At 57.1% G+C, this 23,398-nt stretch overlaps 7 protein-coding genes across 7 annotated transcripts; 4 read left to right on the top strand and 3 right to left on the bottom strand.

Moving 5' to 3' along the window:
* Window positions 1-68: 68 nt before the first annotated feature.
* On the bottom strand, window positions 69-2,883 carry CH63R_13743 (Duf1212 domain membrane protein; the record flags this gene model as incomplete). Its single annotated transcript, XM_018308717.1, has 2 exons — window positions 69-760; window positions 951-2,883. 2 exons carry the CDS (start codon window positions 2,881-2,883, stop codon window positions 69-71), a joined length of 2,625 nt encoding a protein of 874 aa, XP_018151035.1.
* A 2,730-nt stretch (window positions 2,884-5,613) lies between these two features.
* On the bottom strand, window positions 5,614-7,446 carry CH63R_13742 (Choline dehydrogenase; the record flags this gene model as incomplete). The annotated part of the gene is made up of 1 exon (XM_018308716.1): window positions 5,614-7,446. One exon carries the CDS (start codon window positions 7,444-7,446, stop codon window positions 5,614-5,616), a length of 1,833 nt encoding a protein of 610 aa, XP_018151034.1.
* A 1,489-nt stretch (window positions 7,447-8,935) lies between these two features.
* Window positions 8,936-10,108, top strand: CH63R_13741 (Zinc-binding dehydrogenase; the record flags this gene model as incomplete). Its single annotated transcript, XM_018308715.1, has 2 exons — window positions 8,936-9,697; window positions 9,830-10,108. The coding sequence occupies 2 exons, from the start codon at window positions 8,936-8,938 to the stop codon at window positions 10,106-10,108; spliced, it is 1,041 nt and encodes a 346-aa protein (XP_018151033.1).
* A 2,235-nt stretch (window positions 10,109-12,343) lies between these two features.
* CH63R_13740 (Hexose transporter) lies at window positions 12,344-14,483 on the top strand (the record flags this gene model as incomplete). Its single annotated transcript, XM_018308714.1, has 6 exons — window positions 12,344-12,635; window positions 12,701-13,063; window positions 13,126-13,235; window positions 13,292-13,640; window positions 13,702-14,022; window positions 14,083-14,483. The coding sequence occupies 6 exons, from the start codon at window positions 12,344-12,346 to the stop codon at window positions 14,481-14,483; spliced, it is 1,836 nt and encodes a 611-aa protein (XP_018151032.1).
* Window positions 14,484-15,428: 945 nt separating this feature from the next.
* On the bottom strand, window positions 15,429-16,496 carry CH63R_13739 (GPI-anchored cell wall beta-1,3-endoglucanase EglC; the record flags this gene model as incomplete). The annotated part of the gene is made up of 1 exon (XM_018308713.1): window positions 15,429-16,496. The coding sequence occupies one exon, from the start codon at window positions 16,494-16,496 to the stop codon at window positions 15,429-15,431; it is 1,068 nt and encodes a 355-aa protein (XP_018151031.1).
* A 2,918-nt stretch (window positions 16,497-19,414) lies between these two features.
* Window positions 19,415-20,881, top strand: CH63R_13738 (Glycosyltransferase family 2; the record flags this gene model as incomplete). Its single annotated transcript, XM_018308712.1, has 1 exon — window positions 19,415-20,881. One exon carries the CDS (start codon window positions 19,415-19,417, stop codon window positions 20,879-20,881), a length of 1,467 nt encoding a protein of 488 aa, XP_018151030.1.
* A 1,219-nt stretch (window positions 20,882-22,100) lies between these two features.
* Window positions 22,101-22,723, top strand: CH63R_13737 (uncharacterized protein; the record flags this gene model as incomplete). Its single annotated transcript, XM_018308711.1, has 2 exons — window positions 22,101-22,459; window positions 22,525-22,723. 2 exons carry the CDS (start codon window positions 22,101-22,103, stop codon window positions 22,721-22,723), a joined length of 558 nt encoding a protein of 185 aa, XP_018151029.1.
* Between the last annotated feature and the right edge of the window lie 675 nt (window positions 22,724-23,398).

Here is a 23,398-nt window from a genome sequence, read left to right as displayed (position 1 = left end):
AGTCTACGGAGACGGAAACGACGCATGTGCATGCTAATGCTGCGGTCTCTCTTGCATGGCATGAGGGATTAGAAACTGAACAGGCCGCTGCGGCGCTTGCCGAGCGGGTAGATGATGAGGGCGCTGATGAAGAGGCCGACGGCGATGCCGATGGCGATCTGGATCATGGAGGCGGCGACGTTGAAGACGACCGTGTTCAGGGACTCGCCCTCGGAGTACTGGACGGAACTCGTGCCGTTGACCGAGTGCGTCGAGTTGGTGAGGGCGTTGGCCGTCCTCAGGCCGCTCAGCAGGCCGCCGGTGGACGCGAGACCTCCGGGGACCTGGGTGAAGATGGCCGGGATCAGGGTGGCGGCGGCGACGCCGTGCCGCAGGCGGGAGTAGAGGTTGGCCAGGACGCCGACGGTGAGGGCGCCGAGGGTGTTTGCGACCTGGGGCGCGGCGCTGAAGCGCAGGCCGCTGAAGTAGTTGACGACGTAGCCGGCGAAGGCGACGACGAGCATGACGGGCATCTGGCGCCACTTGGCCTGGTAGAGGATGCTGATGCAGAGGACGAAGAGCGGGACGAAGATGAAGGTGTAGTGGGCCGGGATGCTGTTGGTGCAGCTCGTGGTCGACACGGCGTTGTCGTCGAACATGCCGTAGAGGACGGCGCCGATGGTGATGCCGAAGCCGAGGAAGAGGGAGTAGATGATGGCGTAGACGATGCGGATCGAGCCGGGCACGATGGCGCGGGACTGGAGCTCGAGGGCGGAACACACTGGGCCATCAGCTGGTGTGTCCTCTTTTTGACATGGTGGGTTTCTCCCAATATAAAGATGAGAGATGAGGTATAACCTCAGAATCGAGAACGAATACATAGATGACTGATGTGAGGAACAAAAGGGACAAAGAAGGAAAGAAGAAGAAAAAAAGACAGGAAAAAAAAAAAAAGGAGATGGACCACTTACAGACTAGATATCCCGGCAGCAGCATGACGATCCCCCCCTGGGCCATGGCCGAGAAGCAAAAGAGCTCGCCGCCGCGGATGCTGCCAAAGGCGCGGGCCAGGAAGCTCACGAGCACGGTGGCGGTGACCTCGAGGACGTTGCTGTACAGGCTCGAGTTGGCGGCGACGATGAGCTGCAGGAAGCCGACGAGGCAGCCGAAGAAGAAGCACAGGGGCAGGTCGATGAGGCGGGCGCCGAAGGAGAAGGGCGCGGCGGTGGCGCTGGTGAGGCCGAAGACGAGGACGCGGACCCAGGCGTGGAACTTGTCCTTGGCCTTGATGAGGGCGTCGAGGCGCTCGACGCCGTTGTCGACCGAGACGACGTCGTGGATGACCTCCTTGTAGACGTGGTGCGTGTCGCGCAGGCGGCCGAGGTCGATGCCCTGGGCGACGCGGACGATGCGCACCTCGGTCGTGTGCGTCGACCGGTCGTCGAAGGAGATGATCATGCAGCCGGGCAGGTAGAGGAAGTGGCCGTCGATCTCGAGCACCTTGGCCGTCGTGCTGAGGTACTCCTCGAGGCGGTGCGTCGGCGCCCCGAAGAGCATCAGCGCCTTGCAGAGCGTGATGATGTACTCCTGCCGCGACAGCGTCTCGGCGATGTGGATGGTGATCTTGGCCTCCTCCTCCTGCCGCTGCAGGTACGCGCTGAGCCGCGAGTTGCTCGCCGACCGCTTGTGCTTCGGCCGCGTCTTCTTGCCGCCGCCGTCCTTGCCGCCGTCCTTGGCCTTGGCTTTCGGGGACTCGCCGGGCTTCTGCGCCGTGTTGGGGTTCGCGAGCCGGGCCGAGGCCTCGATGAGGTTGACGAGCGTCTCCTGCGACCGGTTGGCCTCGTACCACTTCTTCTTGGGCGTCGTCGGCGTCGCCGTGCCCGAGTTGGATCCCGGGGTGCTGGCGCCGGGGAGCGGGCCCCCGAAGGAAAAGGAGGTGACCGAGTTGCGGTTGTTGTTGTTGTTGCTGCTGCTGCTGCTGCTCTGTCCGTACTGGCTGCTGCCGGCCTCGGCGGGCTTGTACAGCTTCAGGAGCTGCGAGAGGACGCTGCCGCGGTAGTGCTGAGGCACGGGTACAGAGTACACCCCGTCGTACTGGCCGTCGTTGATCTCCTGGAGGAGCTGGTCCGTCGCTTTGGTCGCCTCGGCATCCTGGGCGTTGGACGGTCCTGGGTCGCCGTCGGACTTGTCGGAGGCGGCGGCGGCGGCGCGCCAAGTGTGAGCTCTCACAATCTTGTACGCCTCGTCGTTGAGCGCCGCGTGATGTTCGTTCAGCTTGTCTTGCTCGGCGGATTTGCCGCCACCGCCGGTGAGGGGCTGACGCGAATGGAGGTCCTGGAGGGGGATGTAGGCACCCGTCCCGTCACGGGATCCTCCGAGGTCGAATTCGCTGGTCGTCGTCGTCGTGGCGGACTCGAAGGAGTCTCGGTTCTCGCGGGACGACGGCGAGCCCAGCTGGACGTTTGCGGCCATCTGGCGGGCGCGCTCCTGGGCGGCGGCGGCGGCGGACTTGGCCTCTTGGCGCTCGTTGTCCTCGGAGGAACGAGGCTCGTCTTTGGCGAAGGTGGCCACGGTCGGGATGGAACTGCCGGAACCGCCACGCAGGATGGACGGACGGGCGGGCTGTGCCGGAGCGAGCTTGGGGGTGGTCGGGACCGGGGGCGGTGATGTTGGGGGCTTGGTGGCGGCCGCGTTGCTGTTGAACCTCACGCGGCCCTTTTCCTTTCTCAAGGCGGCTGCAGCTGCGGCCTCGGCTGGGGTGCTTGACCCGGCCGTGTCGGAGCCTGACGTTGGCTCGGATGCGGCCTCGGCCGGAGCAGCTGCCGCGGGGGCTGCACCGACGCCGCCGGGATCCAGCTCGGGGCCTGGGTCGTCATCGGGAGAGGCCTGTGAGGGTCCGGCCATTGCATCGACGGTCAGGAGCAGGCCGAACGGCTTTGCTTCTGATGGTGCCGGTGACGGGTGTCGATGCAGATATGTTGGTGTTGATGCTTGTGGTTCAAGCAGATGCGGATCCGTCCGGGAGAGGATAGCAGAGGGGAGGGGGGCGGACGGGGAGGAGGAGGGGAAAAGAAAAAACACCAACAGAGGTGGAAAAATATTACAAAAATCTGTCGACCCGGTGGGAGTCAGAAGTGGATCGCGGGGAAGAAGTATGGGGGGGACGTCACTTTCTTATAAGTGAACCGGACCGATGGTTCATCGGCATCGGCAAATTGTCCATGTCTCCCGGGCCCGCCGGCACCTGGCGGGGGGGAAAGGAAAAAAAAGAAAGGGCTCTCTCTCCCACACCGGAAATGCTTTCTCTCTTTCTCTCTCAGTCTCGTATCCATCGAGAAACAACTCCACTTGGGCCGAAACCGCTCCAGCGAAACCAGCAGATCGAATTTCCATAAATGTTCTAGCACTCCCTGCGTGGTGGGAGGAGCCTTCACACTCCTCATCGGGGCCCGGCTTTTTGTTACCTAACAGATTCGGACATGCCTGCTGGTTATTCGTCAAGGGGGACTCCCTGTCTGTGTGCGTGTGTGTGTGCGTGTGTGCTTGGCTGGCCGAGGTTGTGCGAGCTTGGGAAAAAAGCTAGACGTATGGCGTCACCCCGTTCCCACATTCTCTTGCTCGCGTCCTCGGCTGATGATGGTGATGAGAAGGAGGAGGAGGAGGGGGAGAGTCGGCCACATGTTGATGGACAAACAAACTGTGCCAGATCTGTTGGAGATGACACAATATCGCCCTCCAGAGACACCGACACAGAACACCGACCGGAGGTTCACAGAAACTCGAGCCGCTAGATGGCCTTAGGGCCATCCCGAAGATCCTCCTGCATGAGAGACCAGCTCTTCCGTGGTGGTGTGGCTCGTCGAAAAAGCCCGCGCGGGAACCACCCGATTCGCCGTGGCGTGCTGTCATCCGATCCCGGCCAACCAGAGGAGGGTCAGTGATCTTTCTAGTGTCTCTTGTTGTCTCTGCTGCCATCCTGCTGCCGTCCTGCTGCCATAAATACATCGTCCATCCAGGGGTCCAATTCAAGGGTCTTCCCGCACACTCCATGCCCGCTGCGACCGCGCCTCGTCGAGAACCACAAGTTTGGTTTCGGTGCCGCGTTTGGCTCTCTCCTTTGTGTGGCCCTCTGGGAGGTCTAGACTCGGGGGGGGAGTTGACGAAAGGTTGAGGTCATGAGTGCAAACCCCTTTTTTCCCGTGAAGAACCTTGAACCCCATATTCATGACTCGTGTCACTCGCGCCCCTCACGGTTCTGGACCGACCGAGAAGAAAACCGGGTCCAAGATGTGCTCAGTTTGACTGGCAGTCGGCTTTAACTCCTCCTCCTCGAAACCCCCGAAAACAGTAGGTTGCGCTGTGTTTTTATAATCATAGAATTGTTGATCTGCTTCAACTTGATGTCTCGAAAGACGATTGGCAACCATGTGAGACGGCTCTCGCTTCATTATAAGCATGCTCTAGTCAATCCTCGGGCCCTGAAGCGGCTACTGGGAGCAACACAGAAGAAATTCTATGGGAACCACGTGCGCGAGTTAAAATTTCTCCTGGGGGAGAAATGGTGGCGAGGTCATATGAGTCCCCATCGTCACCTGGAATTGGAATGAGCTTTACCGTGGGGCCCTTGGGCCAGCCAGAGCAGAATTGAATTGGGCGGAACTCGAAAAAGGGGGTGGTGCAGCCCAACGGAAACGAAAAGAAGCTCTCTGTTGGTTGTGACGGCGGGACTGCTTCATGTTACAGACCAAGTCCATCTTTTGTAACCTACGCAGACGCGGACTTGGAGAGGGTTTTTCTTCTTCTTCTTTTCTTTACTTTTTTCTTCTTCTTTTGCAGCAGAGAGATGGACCTATGGTTGTTGGCAAACTTACCTTGAGCCGGATGCACAAGGGTCGTTTCGGTGTGCACTCTTGCTGGACTTGTCAAGATTCCCTGAAGCCGTACTCAAAAACTCAACGCTCTTTGTGTGATCATGTCGGGTCTTCATGGCGCCGTTGCTCATTGGAACATGGTCTGGCCATGGCCTCATGTTTCATTAGCAGTCAAAGTCCAAAGAGACATCATCTCATCAATCGCTGGATCAGAAGCCATACTGATGACCCGAGACATGAAGTTTTTTGTCACAAGGGATTATATAAGTGTTAGTTACTGCCCACGTAACTAACGATATCGTTTTGTTAGGTGTCATTTTTCAAGCTATGGCATGCGCGTATCAACGTTGCCCGCACGATGCGCCCAAAGTGAACAACTCTGCAACCTCAAGACTCTTCAGGATCATGTTTATATCCAGCCGGCTGTTATACTAGACATCACCATATCAGCTGATCGGAATATTACAGCGAACACGTTTCCGTCCGCCGAGGTTTGCAATTCATCAACCCTTGGAGAAACAACGTCTCTAGCTGATCTGTTGCCGGGTTATTGGCATTGGCTTGAGAACAATGAGAATTACCACATATGTTCTCAAGAGATGTCAGCCTGTTTGTGCCCAATGGTTTCTCTCCAACGCGTGTCTCACAGGGACCAGCAATACGAAAGCGTCAATAGAATTGAAGGACCCATAAACCAGAGGGCATAACAGCTTGTTGAGTAGCGAGTCTACTCTCGATATCTGGGGCACGAAAAGGGGCATCTTCAACGACCAGTAATGATGTCGTCCGCAATCTTCTCGGCCAGCGCGTAGACAGCAGACTGAGGGTGGCCCGGCAAAGCGAAGGGAAAAGTGCTCGCGTCCGCGACCCGGAGCCCCTGAACGCCAAACACGCGCCCGCGGCTGTCGACCACCGCCCTGCCCGACTCGACGTCCTCCTCCTTGCCCATGGCCACCGTGGACACCGGGTGCCAGACCTGGCCGGCGTTCGTCCGCACGTACTCCAGGATCTCCTCGTCGGTCCGCACGGCGTCGCCGGGGAGCGCCTCGGGCCCGGCCTTGAAGCCGGGGGTGTCGGCGAAGGGCGAGGACCACGCGGCGCGGAGGCGCTTGACGGCCGTGACGGCCAGCTCGACGTCGGCCGGGTCGGAGAGCCAGTTCAGGTGGATGGTCGGCTGGGTGCTGACGGAGGCCGAGGAGATGGTGACGTTGCCGCGGGAGAAGACGAGCGGGAGGTACGCGGCGAGGGTGCCGCTCGTCTGGCCGGGCCCCGTGGAGAAGGACCCCGCGATGAAGGACAGGTGAGGCCAGTCCGAGGGGAAGGACGCGAGCTTCTGGCGGGTGGACTCGGTGAGACCGGCGAGGGTCGCGTTGGGCAGACGCTCGTGGGCGAGGAAGCCCGCCGCCGAGCTGTAGGGCCCCGTGCCGGACTTGAGGTACTCCTCGACGAAGCCCGGGTCGAGGGCCGGGTCGTTGGTGAGGGACTGCGCCGAGGGGGTGTTGACCGGGTACGCGACGAAGATCTGGATCGGGTCCTGGAGGTTCCGTCCGACGCCGGGTACGTCGGCGACGACGGGGATGGACAGGGCCTCGAGCTGCTCGCGGGCGCCGACGCCCGAGACCTGGAGGAGCTGGGGCGAGTGGAACGTGCCGGCGGTGAGGACGACTTCCCGGTTGGCCGAGAGCACGTAGTCGACGCCGTGGGTGCTGACGGCGACGCCCGCGGCCCGCGTGCCGTCGAAGAGGATCCTGGTCGCCAGCGTGTGGGTGTAGACGACGATGCCCGTATCCCTGATGGCCTGGCGGAGGAAGCTGCTCTCGCTCGTCGACCTCTGGGCGCTGGCGGGCTCGATCGTCGAGGGCACCCAGGCGGCGTGGCCGGCGAGCTCGCCGCTGCTGAAGCCGTTGGGGCTGATGCTCAGGCCGAGGCTCTGAACGACGCCGGCGAGCCAGGTGAGGGTCGGGTCGACCCAGTTGTTCCACGAGACGTGCAGCGGGCCGGCGCCGTCGGCGTAGTCGCCCGGGTCGAAGCGCACCGTGGCGTTGGTGTTCCGGCGCTTCTCCTCGTCCGGCGGCGTCAGGTTGACGGAACGCCGGAAGTACTCCAGCATGCGCTCCCAGCGGAACGAGTCGTCGCCGACGGTGTCGGCCCAGAGGGCGTAGGCTCCCTTGGTGCCGCGGATGTAGGACATGGTGTTGATGGCCGAGGAGCCGCCGAGGGTCTTGCCCTGGGCGTAGTGGACGGTCCGGCCGGCGGCGCCGGGGATGGGCTCGGAGACGAGGGACCAGTCCATCAGCGGCTGGGGCACGAAGGCGGGCGAGGGGTCGACGAAGGCGATGCCCGTCAGCGAGAGTAAGGGGACGACGCTGTTGTTGGCGTTCTCGACCTCGTAGAAGCCGCCGGCCTCGACGACGGCGACCGAGGCCGAGGTGGCGGCGAGGCGCGCGGCGAGGGTGAGGCCTGCGGTGCCGCCGCCGACGACGACGTAGTCGTAACTCGCATTGCGGCCGGGGTAGCCAAAGGCGGAGGAGAAGAGGCGGTCCTGGGCGAGGGCGAAGCCGGACAGCAGCGAGAGGAGGACGGCTAGTGACAGCATATCTTGCAGTCCTCGTTCCGTCGAGAGAAGTGAGAGGTGTCTCGCAACAACCGTTGCCCTGGGGGGTTAGGCCGGTCTCTCGCTTCCTTTTTAAGTATTCCAGATGTGAGCTGACTGATCAATGACGATTCCACAGAATGATGCACGAACACGGAGTTGAAGACATGGGTTGATGGCGATGGCATGGTCGCCTCTCGGGCTACTGCTGCAACCCCTGACGATGGATCGTCCGGGGGGGACTGAAAGAGAGCTTCTCTAAGGTCGGCTCGGATTCCGCAGTTGCATTGGACCGGATTTCAATTTCGATAGTTCCTTTTCCCCCCCAGTCGGCCGTCAGCACGGGGGTGGGAATCCCCTCTCGGCTTACATGACGTGTTTGGCACTTTGTGGATGAAAACCGCTACATTCATTGCGTGCTGGCGGGAAGCAGTTTCCTGTAGTTCATATTGTCAACAAGTCGATTCACCCGTACAGCGTGTTCATTAAAATATTCAATCACCGTAGCGGGCTGATGACTGGTGTCTAGCTGAGTCCAGCCAGGACCGATTAACGAACAACGGACGAAGAAGAAGGGATTTATGAAGTCTGAATTACGGATGTCTCAAGTACTTATATGGCCCCCTTGCAACGGCAAAACATGCCCGTTTGCACGCACCTTGCTTGGCCGGTGTGCATGGAGTTGGCGGCCCATCTTGTGACCATTTGTGTGGTTCGATGGCTGGATTTGCCAGGACACTGCCCTAGCCCGAGCTGTTGGTATTAGTATTTCGGATGCTCCTTAGTCTGGCTGTTTGTAGTGAGGTTATTCAATGCTGTGTGGTCAAGAGCTCTCGATAGGCCCTACATGTTGCTATTGTTCGTCGGTTTTTACCGTAGAGTCAACTTCCGAGGCATAAATAACATGGTGCTGACATGTCACACTGCGCGTCTCCGATTAACCGGTAGCCTATCTCACTCTTCACCAAACCATGTCCGCGCGAGAATAGCCTCTAATTCCCTTTTACCTTTGAAGACCTCAGAACTGCCGTCTCTTACAGCAGCCATTAGGAGTGTTGCCAACAGGAGTGTTGCCGCCATTGGCCCACCCGCAACCTGCATACGATACGATAGACATTTCTGATGAATAATCAAGGTCACGCAAGTCACTCGCCCCGTTTCGGACAGCTTTGGCGGTTGAAGAAAGGCGGGGGGGAGAGGAGAGAGTGCGCCATATATGTGTGTGTGTGGGAACGCGAGGAACGCGCGGGGTTCTTGTGACGGGATTGGCGCTCTAGTTGACCTTTTGCCAATCGTGCCTCGGCACGAGTCGTTGCGCTCACAGCTACGTCAATGCAGCTTTGAGAAGAAAGTCTATTTCATGACGTCGTTGTCGTTGACTTCCTAACCTTTTTTGTATGCCCATCAGCCCAGACCAGACCAGACCATACACCCATCAACACCAAGGACACACACATCGTGAGAAAAATCTCGTAACCCAGACATCCAAAACATGACGCAGAACAAGACCTTCATCTTCAAGAAGATCCCCACGGGTCTCCCCGTGGCCGGGGAGCACCTCACCGTCGAGGACCGCCCCATCGACCTCGACGACGTCCCCGCGGACGGCGTCGTCGTCGAGATCCTCTACGCCTCGTTCGACCCCTACCAGCGCGGCCGCATGAGGGAGGCCACCAAGAAGTCCTACACGCCCCCCTTCGACCTCGACGGGCCCATCACCAACAGCACCGTCAGCAAGGTCCTCAAGAGCAACACCCCCAAGTTCGCCGAGGGCGACCTCATCTTCGTCTTCGCCCCCGTCGCCCAGTACGCCCGCCTGCCGGCCAGCGCCCTGGAGCAGGCGCGCAAGATCCACAACCCGCACGGCCTCGACCTGGCCCTCTTCCTCGGGCCCCTCGGCATGCCCGGCCTGACGGCCTGGTCCGGCCTGCACAAGATCGGGAAGCCCAAGAAGGGCGAGACCATCTTCGTCAGCTCCGCCGCCGGCGCCGTCGGCCAGCTGGTCGGCCAGATCGCCAAGCGGGAGGGCCTCACCGTCATCGGCTCCGTCGGCTCCGACGAGAAGCTCGACTTCATCACCAAGGACCTCGGCTTCGACGCCGGCTTCAACTACAAGAACGAGAAGCCCGCCGACGCCCTCCCGAGGCTGGCGCCCAACGGCATCGACATCTACTTTGAGAACGTTGGCGGGGACCACCTCGAGGCGGCTCTGACCTCCATGAACGTTGAGGGGCGCGTCGCCGTCTGCGGCATGGTAAGTTCCTTTTTTTTCTTTTTCTTTTCTCTTTTCTTTTTCCCCGTTCTACCAAGACTCCAAGAAGGGGCCGCGCCCCAGATACACGTGTCGAACGGGCAGGGGGAGGGAAGAGGGCTAATGCGCGCGCAGATCTCCAGCTACAACACCCCCGCGGATCAGCAGCAGGGCATCAAGGGCCTGATGCAGCTCGTCTCCAAGCAGATCACCATGGAGGGTTTCCTCGTCGGCAACCCCAAGTTCGGCGCCGCCTACTTCAAGGACCACCAGGAGCACCTGCAGGAGTGGCTGTCCGACGGCAGCGTCAAGGCCAACCTAGCAGTGACCGAGGGCATCGACAACGCCGCCGAGGGCCTCATCGGCCTGCTTACCGGCAAGAACTTTGGCAAGGCTGTTTTGAAGGTCAAATAGGGAAATACATGCTTTGTCACTGCTTGGGAGTCCGATGAAGAAATGAGTCAATGAAAAACTTCTTACCATGATACTGGGTTCTTTTTTTGTTCCCCCCCCCCCCCCCCTCCGAAGACTTTGGCGACAGACAAAAGCGAAGAGATTGCGTGAGGTTCTCGGTCAGTGGATACTGGACAGCTCAAAAAGCCTGTAGCGATCAAGAGAATACGTCTCAAGCAACTTGAAAAGAAAGATCAGGGGCATCCGTTTGCGTCTTGTTTAACGACGGGTAAGTGGGGGTTGTTGTTCGATGAACCAAAATCTGATTGATCTCACCACCACAGCAAACGCGAGTGTACATGAGACAGTTCTAGACTGGTCGTTGGTCACTCTCAATACAACCTATTTGCGTGGAGAGAATTCAGCTACCTTGCTCGCTAACCCGTCAGCGGGAAAACTCATCACGCGATCTGGCGCCTGTGGCGGATGAAGAGTATCCCACAAGACCGGGCCGATCTACCCACTCCATGAGGTGAGGTGGTGCGGAAATCAAGGAAACAAAAAGGTTCAAACCTCCTCCCGGTTTCGCCCGCCTGAAAAGGGTTCTCGGCCACAAGGACCGAAAGCTGGAGACCGTCCACTTTTTCAGAAAGATTACGACGAGCCGGAGGGTTCCCACACGAGAGCGGCTACGCGTTGACGTGTCGTTCTTTTGGCTTCCCCAGACCCGGGATGGCGGGATGAGAGGTGGGAAGAGACGCTTTTTGGAGCCTTTCCACCCTCTGTCCACTCCTCGGAGGCTTGAAAAAGGAGACACCATGGGGAAGGATATTGGCAACTGCGGAGATGTCTTGTCTTTGTCTTGTCGGGATCGTGGAGTTGACCTTTTGCCAATTTCCCAGCTGCATACGATGAACGATGCCGCGATCCGATATTACATCGCGTGATTCTGGAGTCCCTACGAACGAAAGTCCGAGATGTTTGGGATGTTTGTCCATCCCCTCCCTCTCTGAGCCACTATGCAGGTCCTGCATATCATCATCAGCCATCAAACCTGCATCCAGGTGTTCAAACTTTTCACTGTTCACGCCGATCGCGCCGTTTTCTTCTTCTTCTTATCCCGTCTTGAGTTGGAACCAACAAAGACATCTTGGCTTGTTGAAAAAAGAAACAAATCACAAGAAAGGCAGAACGGCCTCCCAAGACCTCGCCAAGCGGAGGTTCCGCATAATCAGACTTGGAAGTGGAGGGACCAAGACACCGTGGATATCAAAAAGCCCGACGGCAGCCAACTAGAGATTTAAGCTTAAAACTTGGCCAACGTCATCGCCAACGCCGCACCCATGCCCGCCGAGAAACACCAAGAGAAAAAGGGTCTTCATCTCCCTCCTCCCCCCCCCCCCGGCCCTTTTCAGTTGTGCTGTGTTTTTTTCCCTCCTTCCTGCCCCTTGGACTAGAGACGAAAGTCTTGGACCGGAGGCTCGGCTTGCCTTGTTGGGTATCCCGCGCGGGAGGATGCCGATGCGCCGCTGGTCTCGGCGATGGCTTTCGCGATCCACCTCTTTTTGTGCGGTTCGTCATTGACCTGACGACTGAAAAGTTTGTTGGTAGAGACTGGGGCCTTCTCCACGAGTGACTCTCTTGGCTCCTGACTGTCACTTGGTTGGAGAAAGAGAGAGGGGGAAGGGGAGATGGATAGTTATCGGTCTTAGAGCCTACGGCTGGCTCATGGCTCACGGGTGGGAGTAATAGCTGTTTCTACGATCGACAGGACAATCCGTGGCAGGACTCTTCGAAACGAAAACCACACAATTGGCAACATGGGCTCATTGGCGAGCTGGATTCGGCCCTTCTCCCGCCTCCCGCATGCTGACCGGATAACACCACGTCCCCAACACCTCCAGCTCCCACGACTGCACTGCACGTCTGGGGATGTGTGGTGTGGGTAGCGTCGGACCCCTCCGAGCCGCATACGGACCCATCGTGACCTTCGCCCGTCCCATCTGTAAACCTCCCGAGGGATGACCTCAGCCAAGTCATCCTCCCTAGAGATACAGACTCTGCGAGACCCACGAGGTTGGTCAAGTCGTTGGGCCGGGGGTGAGAGGGTGAGATGTGAGCGAGTACAAAGGCGCACATGCATCCCGCGACCACGTTCCGACCCCAAGAAGATCTTACCAAGGACCTAGCGGGATCATCCTCTCACTTTCACCCCCTTTCACTCTCCAACTCAACCCTCGGTGCCCGTTGATCAACATGGCCGACCGCAACACGGCCGACCAGAACACGGCCGCCGCCGCTGCCCCCGCGGCCGAGCCCAACATGTCCGAGAAGCGCGAGCACCCCAGCGACAGCGGGAGCAGGACGCCGTCGTCTGTCGACAGCAGCCGCGCCGTCAACGAGAAGCCCAAACCCAACGGGTTCCTCGCGCGCATGGGCGACCTGCCGGAATGGGGCTTCCGCGGCAAGCGGCTCCAGGGCCGGTTGCTCAACTGGTCCATCGGCTTCATCGCATCCTGCGGCTTCCTCATGTTCGGATACGACCAGGGTGAGTGAGCCCCTTCTAGGACCGTATTCTGGTACCTTATTCGATGCTAACCGCCTCTCACCCAGGTGTTCTCGGCTCGCTGCTGACCCTCGACGACTTCCAGAGAAGCATCCCCCTCATGACGCCGCTGGAGCAGTCCAACTCGCTCTGCTGGCTCGACTTCCCCGAGAACACCCAGAGAGACTACAGCCAGTGCACCGGCGACCCCAACACGCAGGCCGCCGCCGTGGCCGTCTACCAGATCGGCTGCTTCCTGGGCGCCGTGCTCATCCTCTTCTACGGAGAGACCTGGGGGCGCAAGTCGTCCACCTTCTGGGGCAGCGCCATCATGATCTTCGGAACCATCCTGCAGGCCTCGGCGCACGAGTACGGCCTCTTCTCTGCGGGCCGCGTTGTCGGTGGTATCGGGAACGGCATGGTCACGTCCAGTGAGTCCGACTTTGGGTCCTCCCCCTTGCCGCGGCGTTGCTTCGAGCTAATCGTATCACAGCTATTCCCACATGGCAGTCTGAGTGTGCACGCCCGCACCAGCGAGGTTTCCTCATCACCCTCTCCGGTGCTTTGATCAGCTGCGGTATCGCAATTGCCTACTGGGTCGATGTAAGAGTCCTTGTTTCTGTCGTCATGAAAACCCGAAACTGACTTGTTTGTGAAAGTACGGCTTCTACTTCCTCGAGGGATCGATCCGCTGGCGTTTCCCCGTCTCGTTCCAGTCCTTCTTCACCATCATCGTCATGATCGGTCTGCTCTACCTCCCCGACTCGCCCCGTTGGTTGGCCATGAAGGGCCGCATGGACGAGGCCCGCGAAGTGACGTCTCGTCTCCTCGGCAAGCCCATCGACCACGAGGACGTCACCATCGAGGTCAAGGCCATCCAGGAGGCTCTCGAGGCCCAGAGCCAAGGAGGAAGCTTCAAGTTCAAGGAGCTCCTGACCAACGGCCCCTCGCAGAACCTGAGACGCACTCTTCTCGGCATTGCTGCGCAATTTTTCCAGCAGATCTGCGGTAAGTTTGTTGTCCTTCTCTCGTTCCCGACGACCCATTCGCTGACGTATGAGTTCGCCAGGTATCAACCTCATCACGTACTACAGCGGATTCCTGTTCGAGAACTCCCTCGGTTTCGGACCCGAGCTGTCTCGACTCCTGGCCGCGTTCAACGGCACGGAGTACTTCCTGGCTTCGCTCGTCGCCCTTCCCCTGATCGAGAGGACCGGACGGCGCAAGCTCATGCTGTTCGGAGCATTCGGCATGATGGCCTCCATGGCCATCCTGGCCGGAACCGTGTCCACCGGCACCGTCGACGAGACCGGTGCCCCCAAGCTCGAGACCAAGTACGGAGTCACCGCCACCGTCTTCCTCTTCGTCTTCAACTCCTTCTTCGCCATCGGTAAGCCCCCTCACCCGTACCCGTAACCGCAGGTTGCCCCCCAAACTGACTCCGGAACAGGATGGCTCGGCATGACCTGGCTCTACCCCGCCGAGATCACCAACCTCCGCATCCGCATCCAGGCCAACGCCCTCTCCACCTGCTCCAACTGGCTGTCCAACTTCCTCATCGTCATGATCACGCCCCCGGCCTTCGCCAACCTGGGCTACAAGACGTACGTCATGTTCGCCGTCTTCAACGCCGCCATCATCCCCTGCGTCTACCTCTTCTTCCCGGAGCCCAAGGGCCGCAGCCTCGAGGAGCTCGACATCATCTTTGCCAGCGCCCACGCCGACAAGGTCAATCCCGTCAAACGCGCCAAGGAGATGCGCAAGGTCGAGGGCAGGGAGCTCGAGAACGAGCTGGAGAAGTATTTCGGGTCCAGCGAGATGGTCGAGGACGCTCGCCCCATGATGCAATGAGTGCACTACGCACCATGAAAGTTACAGCAACAACAACAACAACAACCGCGCTCTCTAGCGCTCATTGATGATACCAACTCTTTGATGAGTACCATTTGCTTCAGATACCTAGATTTAGTCAGTTTCAACCGAAAAAAAGAATTGTATGCACGTCACACTGCTGAATTAGTTGCTTCTTCCATCCGTTATGGTCCAGTGGGAGCAGGAGTTCTGCCGACCTGGCTCCCTCTTTGTGTGAATCAAGAATGAACGGTCTTCTATCGCATCCGACGTGGCAGGCCTGATTAGTCCGACTGCTGACATCACAAGTTGGACACCGTAATTACGGTGCCGGACGTTCGGCAGGGTAGAGAAGCGGTGACTCTATTGATAACACTGATGCCTTGAGAAGAAAGAGGTAAAGGGCCCTTCGCGGTCAGCGGTGAATACAGGCAAAGTGAGTGTATCTAGAGCCGGCCGCCGGGTGCGCCCGTCGGCTAGGATCCGGTTCATGCGAATGTTGCCGGTCCCGCTTCAAGTGCCCGTCAGCGCCGAAGCCCGGTCTGCTTCGCGGCCGTGGCTCAGGGATTTTGGCGTCGCTGCTGCGACCTATTCTAACAGCGTCAAACAGGCCGATGGAGACATCGACGATTGCGTCCAGGCGCTCAACTCTCTACAAGGGCTAGTAACATTTGAATCATCTACATACCTAAGAGGATAGGTTCCATGCATTCTGTTATTCCTGATATGTGGCAAAGATTGAGTGGACATTTCTGCTACCTTGCTGTGCTTTCCAAGTGGTGGAATATCTACATAATCTCCAAATACCCTGCCAGGGTCCGACTTCGCGCCATCATCACATTGGGGTCCCTTCACATCTACTCAGTGACCAGCCAAGCCGGGATTTATGTATCTTCTCTCTAATTAGATGCCCACATGCTCCGATTGAACAGGAATACAGCAATGCTACAAGCCGACTAAAACACCCAAGACAACAGCGAAAGGCACCCACAACACCTGGGCAGTGTAAAGGGAGGACGCCTTGGAAGTTAAGTTGATGGCAGCAGGAGCTCCGCTTCCAGGCGCACAAGTAAGGTTGAATTTCGCAGTCTTCTTGAGGTCCTCTGTAATGGCAAACTTCTCGGCATTGGCAGGGTTAGAGTCTCTCAAGGTATACCACCAGGTGTTCACACGCCCAAAAAGCCTGTCGCATCCTATCTCTTGCCAGAACTGCGCGGCGTTCGAAACGCTGGCAACCGCCTGTCCGCGCACAGGCCCCGACGCAGGGTAACCCGTCTCGGTTACCCAGAGCGGCTTGCCCCTGGTGGCGTTGAGGGAAACGTTGTAGATGTAGTCGAAGATTGTGGTTGCGTTGCCGATGTCGTTGCCCTTGTCTGCTTCGTAGTAAGGGTAGAGGTCGGTGCCGAGCCAGTCGAGCTCGTCGACGACTCGGCTGTTGCTTTCGTTGCCGAACGCGCTCCAGGCATCGACATGTCCGACAGGCTTGCCGCTGAGGATCGTGCCTTCGATGGCGTCTCGCACTTCGCGGATGAACCGCACCATGATGTCCGGCCCTTGTCCGAGCCCGGCGTTGTTTTGGATGCCAGATTCCGAGAGGCGGTAGAGGTCCTCGCTGCCAACCGAGATGCCGACGACAAGGTCGGCGAACCGCTGGCCGAACCTATCGATGGCGCTCCTCATGGCAGCGAGCTCGTTTTCGATCGTCTGTGTGCCGGAACACCAGATACCGAGCAACATCGACGTGTTTGTTGCTAAAGCCGCGGGGAACGCCGAGATCGGATCGTTTGTGGTTCCCGCCTGGATCATCGTATAAAGGCGCACACTGTTGAAGGCACCTGGCGAGCCTCGGAGCCCCTGGGCAGTTGTGAACTCTGCTTGGAAATCGGACTGGTCTTTCGGGTCGTTGTTGTCCTTTGTTGCGCCTGAGTTAAAACCCAGGAGCCCTGATGGCATCTGCTGCCCAGCGGCGCCGATAGCCAGCCAGGTTAGGAAGCAGGGTTTGAGTAGAACCATGTTTGATGGTGATAGGGAAGAAACGACTGACAAATGGGTTGATGGAGCATGTAAACTTGAAGCTAGCCGGCAATTGGGTCTCACAGAGTTATATAATGCTGAGTGCTACGAGCATCCGAGTCAACTACTAGTACATCGGTGATGAGACGAACTCAAAACCCAACTCTCCTCGCAGTGACATGCCCTTCCCTGAGGTGCTGGATTCGTCACTCGAATTTCCCCGGTCGATCGAGTCGTATCAGTACGAAGTTTCTGGGACGTACATTAGAATAAACTTCTTGAACGTGAAATTATTAGGATAACACGACAGGGGTTATCGATGCAAGGTAGAGGTTGACTGGGATAGGCAAGGGTTTGGTGCGTGATTTGATAGGTTGACAGTTCGGGGCTTACTGTCGGATTGGAGCCCCTTTGTTACATCTTATCTGTTTACTGATCTGATTAGTGATATGAACGAGGGTGATCCAACGATGGACCACAGGGAGGGACTATGAGCGACTGGCCCAGGCATTTTGAAGTGCTAGGAAGAACAGCCAAAAATAATCATCCTCTGCATTAAGATTCCCTCTTTAGATGCGTTCGTCCGGCCAGGTTTGGAAAGATAGGATGATGTTGTGACCTTCAAGTTCAGCTGATTGTTGTCAGTTCAGTGTGATGGAGTTGCACTCCCGCCTGTCGAACTCCTTGATCGGACCGGCCTGGCACCGCATGAGTCACACTCTGAGTGTTGTGAGTAGGTGTAACAATTCTTGTCCCATGTTCCACCAGGTGCGAACGAACCTCGCTTCTCCCAAGCCTGAAGACACTCTGGCTTTGCCCCATATTCGCTCATGTAGTTTCTAATCGGGTTTTATCAGTGTGTTGCAGCAGACATTAGCCTGGTCAAACCTTATGGGAAGAAGGATGCCTTCTTCGCCGAAGAGTCAACCAGTTCGTTAAGGGTCCATGAAGGTCAAGCGAAGGTCAAGCGTTTTTAATTAGGTTAAAGTTTCTAGGCAATGATTTATTTGATTGGAAAATCCTACCCTTGGCAAAAATGACGTCTGCCCACACCCCCTTTGTGTGCCCTTACCCTCCAAGTCGACAAAAGCCCTCCTCGGGAAGGCCGGATCTGACATGTTTTGCAGGGAGTGAATTCCGCCCGCAGACTTACCGGATGTTCAAAGACCCGAGACGGTGACATTCATTTCAAATGCCATCATACATGGGATATGGGAGTTAGTCCAGGCACTGTTGAATCGCGAGGCACCATTGCCCCCCCGCTAAATAACCTGTTACTGGGCTGGGCTACCAAAGACGGCTGTTATCACGGGTTCTGCTTGATTCTTGATAAGACGGCAAGGGAAAAAGGAGACCTATTGACGGAAGTTATTCTCAAGACGGTTGACGCGTAGTAAGACCACGGAAAACAGGAGACGTTGCACAAAAAGCTTTCCTCATTGCTGGGAATTGGGCCGACGACTGAACGCACAGCACCTGGAAAGTATGTGGCAGATCTTTATCAGGCGTTTTACGCGGCACTTGCGGATCTAGATAGGGACGGACATGAAGTCGTTGAAACTGTGCAGGCTCTCATTCACAAAGATGCTGACTTGATGGCAAAGGGCGAATAGGGCAGGTCGGGGCCTGAGGTTACGCGCCATAGGGAAGAGAGAGAACGACGGCCATAGTACATATCCCCAAGCGAAAATGACTGCCAGAACGTGGTTCGGTGCATTGAGATAGACGTGGGGAAAGGGAGCATTTACATTTTGGCGTAAGGAAGGTCAGAAATGGCGACAAGGGGGAGGGGATTTTGCGAGTCCTTCGGTGTGGTAGAGCCACCCAAGAAACATGGTGTTAAATGAACCACCACGAAGGAAACAGTATGAAGAAAAGGCTGAATAAGTGACAGAGGCAGGAAAACATCAAAAGCTCCAGCAGCTGCATGTCTGTTGCATATCGAGGAGGCAGCTCCAATATTTAGCCTTAAATATGACTGGTAGAGTATCGGTGACTTTCTTCATGACAACCTGTGATAAAGACCTGTTCCAACTGGACAGGCTGGCTTCAGCTCCTCGATATCATTATATGTACTGTGGCAGTCATCAAGGGTGTACCCCGAATTCAGGGACACAGAAATGAGTCCCAATTTGCCTCGTCTTTTGGCACTTTGCCAGCTGAGCAGTGAATTTGTGTTCTCTGAGCCCAAACTCTTTCCACGAACAAATTACCTCCATGCCAGCCTACGTAGCGGTACCAAGATTGTATGCGTACTCAGTGACTGCATAAATTGTTGCGACTTATCTTCAAAGATGGCATTCATGTGAACGAAACCTTGCCATTTGTTTTGAAACTGCAGTATCTAAACAGGGAATCAGATTTGTCTGCTGAAAAGACTGTGTGCTCTTCTCTTGGGCTGAGGTCTTGCCAGCAGAGTTGGAAACACCATGTTTTAAAGTGAACACTGAGGTTGTCACTGTTTGGAGACCCTCGTAGACAAAGACTCATTGTTGCGTCCATGAAGCCGAGTCCTTCCGACATGCTTTGTGATTATATTGAAAGGGGCACTTCACGGAATAGTCCTGGAGTTCTCATTGTTAAAATCAATGTCATTGTTTGCTACTAGATGGACATCGCAGAGAGTTGAAGCGTTGTTCCAGACAGCTTCGACGTATAATAGAGTCGGTCCCATTCACCGAAGCAAGCTCGAACTTGTAGGTTATTCAGCAACATCCCCGAGTTGCACAACAATCCAACAGCATAAAGTCGTCGATTTTGATCATTTAAAAATGAGATTCTCTGCAGACGGACCCAGACGCAGGGAAAGAATGGCGTCAGCAGACACTGAACGACCTCGTAGCACCGAGGGACAGTCAACTCAGCCTCGGAACCACGCCAGTTTCCATCGCGGCCTCAGTTTTGTAGGTCTTGTCATGATGGCATCGCTACGGTTTCTCTGGAACCACCCAATCGTTCCCTTGTCCTTCTTCGCGTGGAGATGCTGCGAAGACTCCATTGAGCAGTACATGTCCAGACTGACCGCGCCCATCGGACGCCGCACGCCGCAGGACTGGACCACGATGTTCATCACGGTGTTCTTCCTTCGGTACTTGCGCCTCGCCATCAACATATGGGGATCCTGGCGGTACAGGCCCGCGCCGCTCCCCCGGCTCCCGACCTGGAGCCGGCGGGACGTGACCGTGATCCTCCCGACGATCGACCCCGACAACTCCAAGTTTGACGAATGCATCATCTCGTTGCTCGAGAACCGGCCCGCCGCAATCCTCATCGTCACCGTCGGCGCCAGGATGCGGGCCCGCTGCGAGGCCATCGCCCGGGCCTACCGCAGGGATTACCCGTCGACCGAGATCGGCGTCAGCGCCGTCCTCCACCCCTCCAAGCGCCGCCAGGTCGCCCACGCCGTGCCCCATGTGCGGACCGAGTTCACCGTCATGGCCGACGACCACGTCTTCTGGCCGAGCCGCGACTTCCTCCCTTCGGCCCTCGCCCCCTTCCAAGACATGAACATGGGTATAGTAGCGACGCACAAGCGCGTACGCCGCACGACGCCCGGTGAGTGGTCCCGCCCTTCCGTCGTGAACCTGATCGGGTGCTTCTACCTCCTCCGCCACAACTGGGAGCTCCGCGCCTCCAACGCCGTTGACGGCGGCGTCTTCGTCGCGTCCAGCCGCACCGCCGTCTACCGCACAAGGCTACTCAAGGCCGACGGCGTCATGGACAGGTACTGCAACGAGCGCTTCTTCTTCGGACTCTTCGGCGGCAAGGAGGGCCTCGGCCCCGACGACGACAACTTCCTCACCCGCGAGGCGTACAGGCGCGGGTGGGCCGTCAAGTTCCAGCAGACCGAGGACTGCACGATCGAGACGACGCTGGGCGACGAGTCGGTGGCCAAGTTCAGGGGCCAACTCGTCCGCTGGGCCCGGACGACGTTCCGCAGCAACCCGTGCATGCTGGTACGGGTCACCGACGTGTCCAACTGGCGCATGCCGTTCACTTACTTTGCAGTCTACGCCGCCGCGCTCTTCAACTTCGCCCTGCTCTGGGACGCCGCGCTGCTCGCCTCGTTGTCCTTCTCGACGTGGAGCGATGGGCTGCTGTCCAGGAACGTTGGCAAGCTCGTGCTCTGGATCCTGTGGACCAAGACCATCAAGCTCTGGCCGCACATCGTCCGCCACCCCGCCGATGTCCCTCTGCTGATTTTCCAGGTCCTCTTCGTGTACGTCCACTCCTTTATCAAGCTCTGGGCGCTTGTGACATTCTACGACTGCGCGTGGCTGGGGCGTAACCTGGAGGCGGTCGACGCCGAAGCAGAGGAGCTGCAGGAATACCTCGACAAGCGTTTTGCTTTTGGCACCTTCGCAGATGAGCCACGGTTTTACTAGAAATGGGTCTCTCTTAGATTAGTTATGGGGTTTGGGACAATAGTCAGACGTGGATAGAAGTCGGTTTTGATGCTTTATTCTGAATTAGTCTTTGGGTAAGTGAGTACGTATCGTTATCACAACTCCAACGGTTGCATATTTGTTTGCTGTTGGACCCATATTGTCCATTTGTATTGTCTGTCGTATGTATGTCACTCTGATCAACAACATCACGCATTGCAGCTGCCGTCACCGCCGTCTTACCTTATAACTTTGAAACAAACTTTACGGTTCATACCTCAAATGCAGGGTGCACGGAGTACGACGAAGCCCTCAATTAGTGGAAAGTTGCTTCAATAATTCAGTCTTCCGTTTGACTCAAATCGAAGCATCCCACCGGCAACTGCTGACTCGAAAATCACCCAAGTCCTTGATTTAAGATTGTGGAATTAACTTCCCGCAAAGTAAATCCCTAGTGCGCAGTGGTTTTAGGTGACATGAGCGAGTCAATTATCATCACGAAGCACAGGGGAGCACGTCGACAACATCATGGCCCCTCCCTTGGTTGGATCTACGTTGAATCCAACCTAGTCTCTGGGTGTCGACCTTTAGGGAGGAGTTACACAGCCCTGACCGCCCGAGATCTGCATGTTGGTTCGAGGCCATGCAGCGATGAAGCGCCGCTATCCGATTCAACCCCCCCCCCCCCCCCCCCCCCCCCTTTTTGACAGGACAGCGTTCATAAATAAGTCTGCCTAACGACGACGGGCGAAAAGCTCGGCGCAGCCACATTCCCGCTTCCGCAATGGGACTGAGTCCCACAAGTCCCCCGTGTCCGCCATTGGTCCAAACGCCCAGTGGTGCATTGGAAGGATCCAACACCATGCAGATCGGCCTTAGTTCAGGCGTGGATCCTCCCCAAATTTAGGATCCTGATCTCACCTCCAGGCTCCAGCTTTGAACCCCTTCCCAGGCATATGGCCTATCAGTTTCCATGATGTTGAGAGACAGTACGTATTGATTTTGAGGCTGATGCTTTGATCGCCATGCTTGCATTTGGGTCAGCGGGCAGACCAGAGACGTTTTAGGCACCATCGGTTTGAATCCTTCACTTTAAAGGGAGAGGGTTCCATATAAGACAATCCAGTGGCCGGCTTGTGTGAATCGACTGTCAACGACTCGAACGACATCAAGCCGTAATTATCAGCCAGCTAGTCATATTCAACCCAGACAACAAGCCATGCCTTCCCCGGCCACCATCGCCACCCTTCGGCGCCTCGAGATAATCGCCTTCCCGCCCGCCTTCATCCTCCTCGTAGCCCACGGCATCGCCTCCCAATTCGCCTTCCCCGCTCTGGGACTCCTCCCTTTGGCCGCTTCAGGCATTCTAGCAGCTTTCATCCTTAACCGCGACGTCGTAGCCGCCATCGGCTCCCCGATCCAGTCACTCTCCGAGTCCAATATCTTCTGGGCCGACTGCCTTCTCGCCGTGTTACATCTATCCTTCCTCATCCCGAGCTGGGCCCTCTTGGCCCGTGCCTGGCCCGACCCTGTCATCGTGTTGGGGACTTACTGCACCGTCTTCATGATGTTTGACCTGTAAGTCCGCCCCCCCGTCGACCCCATCGCCATTTCTCATAGTGCACGCTAACCCGCCCTCTCAGCGGCGTTCATCTTTTCATTGCTCTACCCCAGGCTGTTCATATTCTTATCAGTCAGAGCTGCAGCTGCCCCCACTGCCGATCCGTCGCCAAGGCCGGCTACTTCTCCTCAACCGTTTCCGAGTACACGCCTCTCAGCGACGCTGATGAACCCGAGATCGTTGCTCGCGATCTTGAGGAGGGCGGAAACGCTCGTCTGTGAGAGGGAATAGTCGAGACATGTAACAGCCATCCTCAACAAAAACCAGCCTCTGTCGGACAGAGCCCGAACGTAGCGAGGGGAGGTATGCGGGCATGATATTTTACGATAGACAATGAACTGGTAACGGTTTTGAGGCGTTAGACATATGATAGATTGAACGGCAAGGCATTTTCGTCGGCATTGTGCAATGACAGAAGTATACCAGATGACTTTCCAGGCTTGACTCAGTAAACCAAGCCCCGTATGACGTTTTCCCAAGACTGGTCCACATGCACACACCAGCCGCGAAGTAAGTGCCCGTCCATGTTTATTCAAGATTGTACGATGTACGCTCACTTGAGGGAGACTCACACTCCTCCGCACGATTGACAAAAACCTTGTCCCACCAGTCACGCTCGCTTTCGCTTTCTCAAGGCAGAATATACTTTTGTTTTCCTTGATTGTGCGAGCCGTGATAGTTCATTGGCTCCTCTATTTGTTTGTGGGCTGTACTATGGTATGTGGGAAGTTTTACCTCCAGGCAGGGCTGGCTGTGCTGCGCAGGGTTGAATTGAGTAGCTCAGTCCTTGTCAAAGCATTGACTGGCTAAAGTGAAGCTTGAGTATGAGGATAACCAAGTGTACTGCTACGGAGGCAAAAGTGACTGCACCCTTTACGTTCTGCTAAGAGTGGGGG

Source organism: Colletotrichum higginsianum, chromosome 10, assembly GCF_001672515.1.
Source record: "Colletotrichum higginsianum IMI 349063 chromosome 10, whole genome shotgun sequence".
In the NCBI taxonomy this organism is placed as follows: Eukaryota; Fungi; Ascomycota; class Sordariomycetes; order Glomerellales; family Glomerellaceae; genus Colletotrichum; species Colletotrichum higginsianum.
Note: the sequence above shows the minus strand (reverse complement) of the source record. Positions and strands in the feature narration are given on the sequence as shown.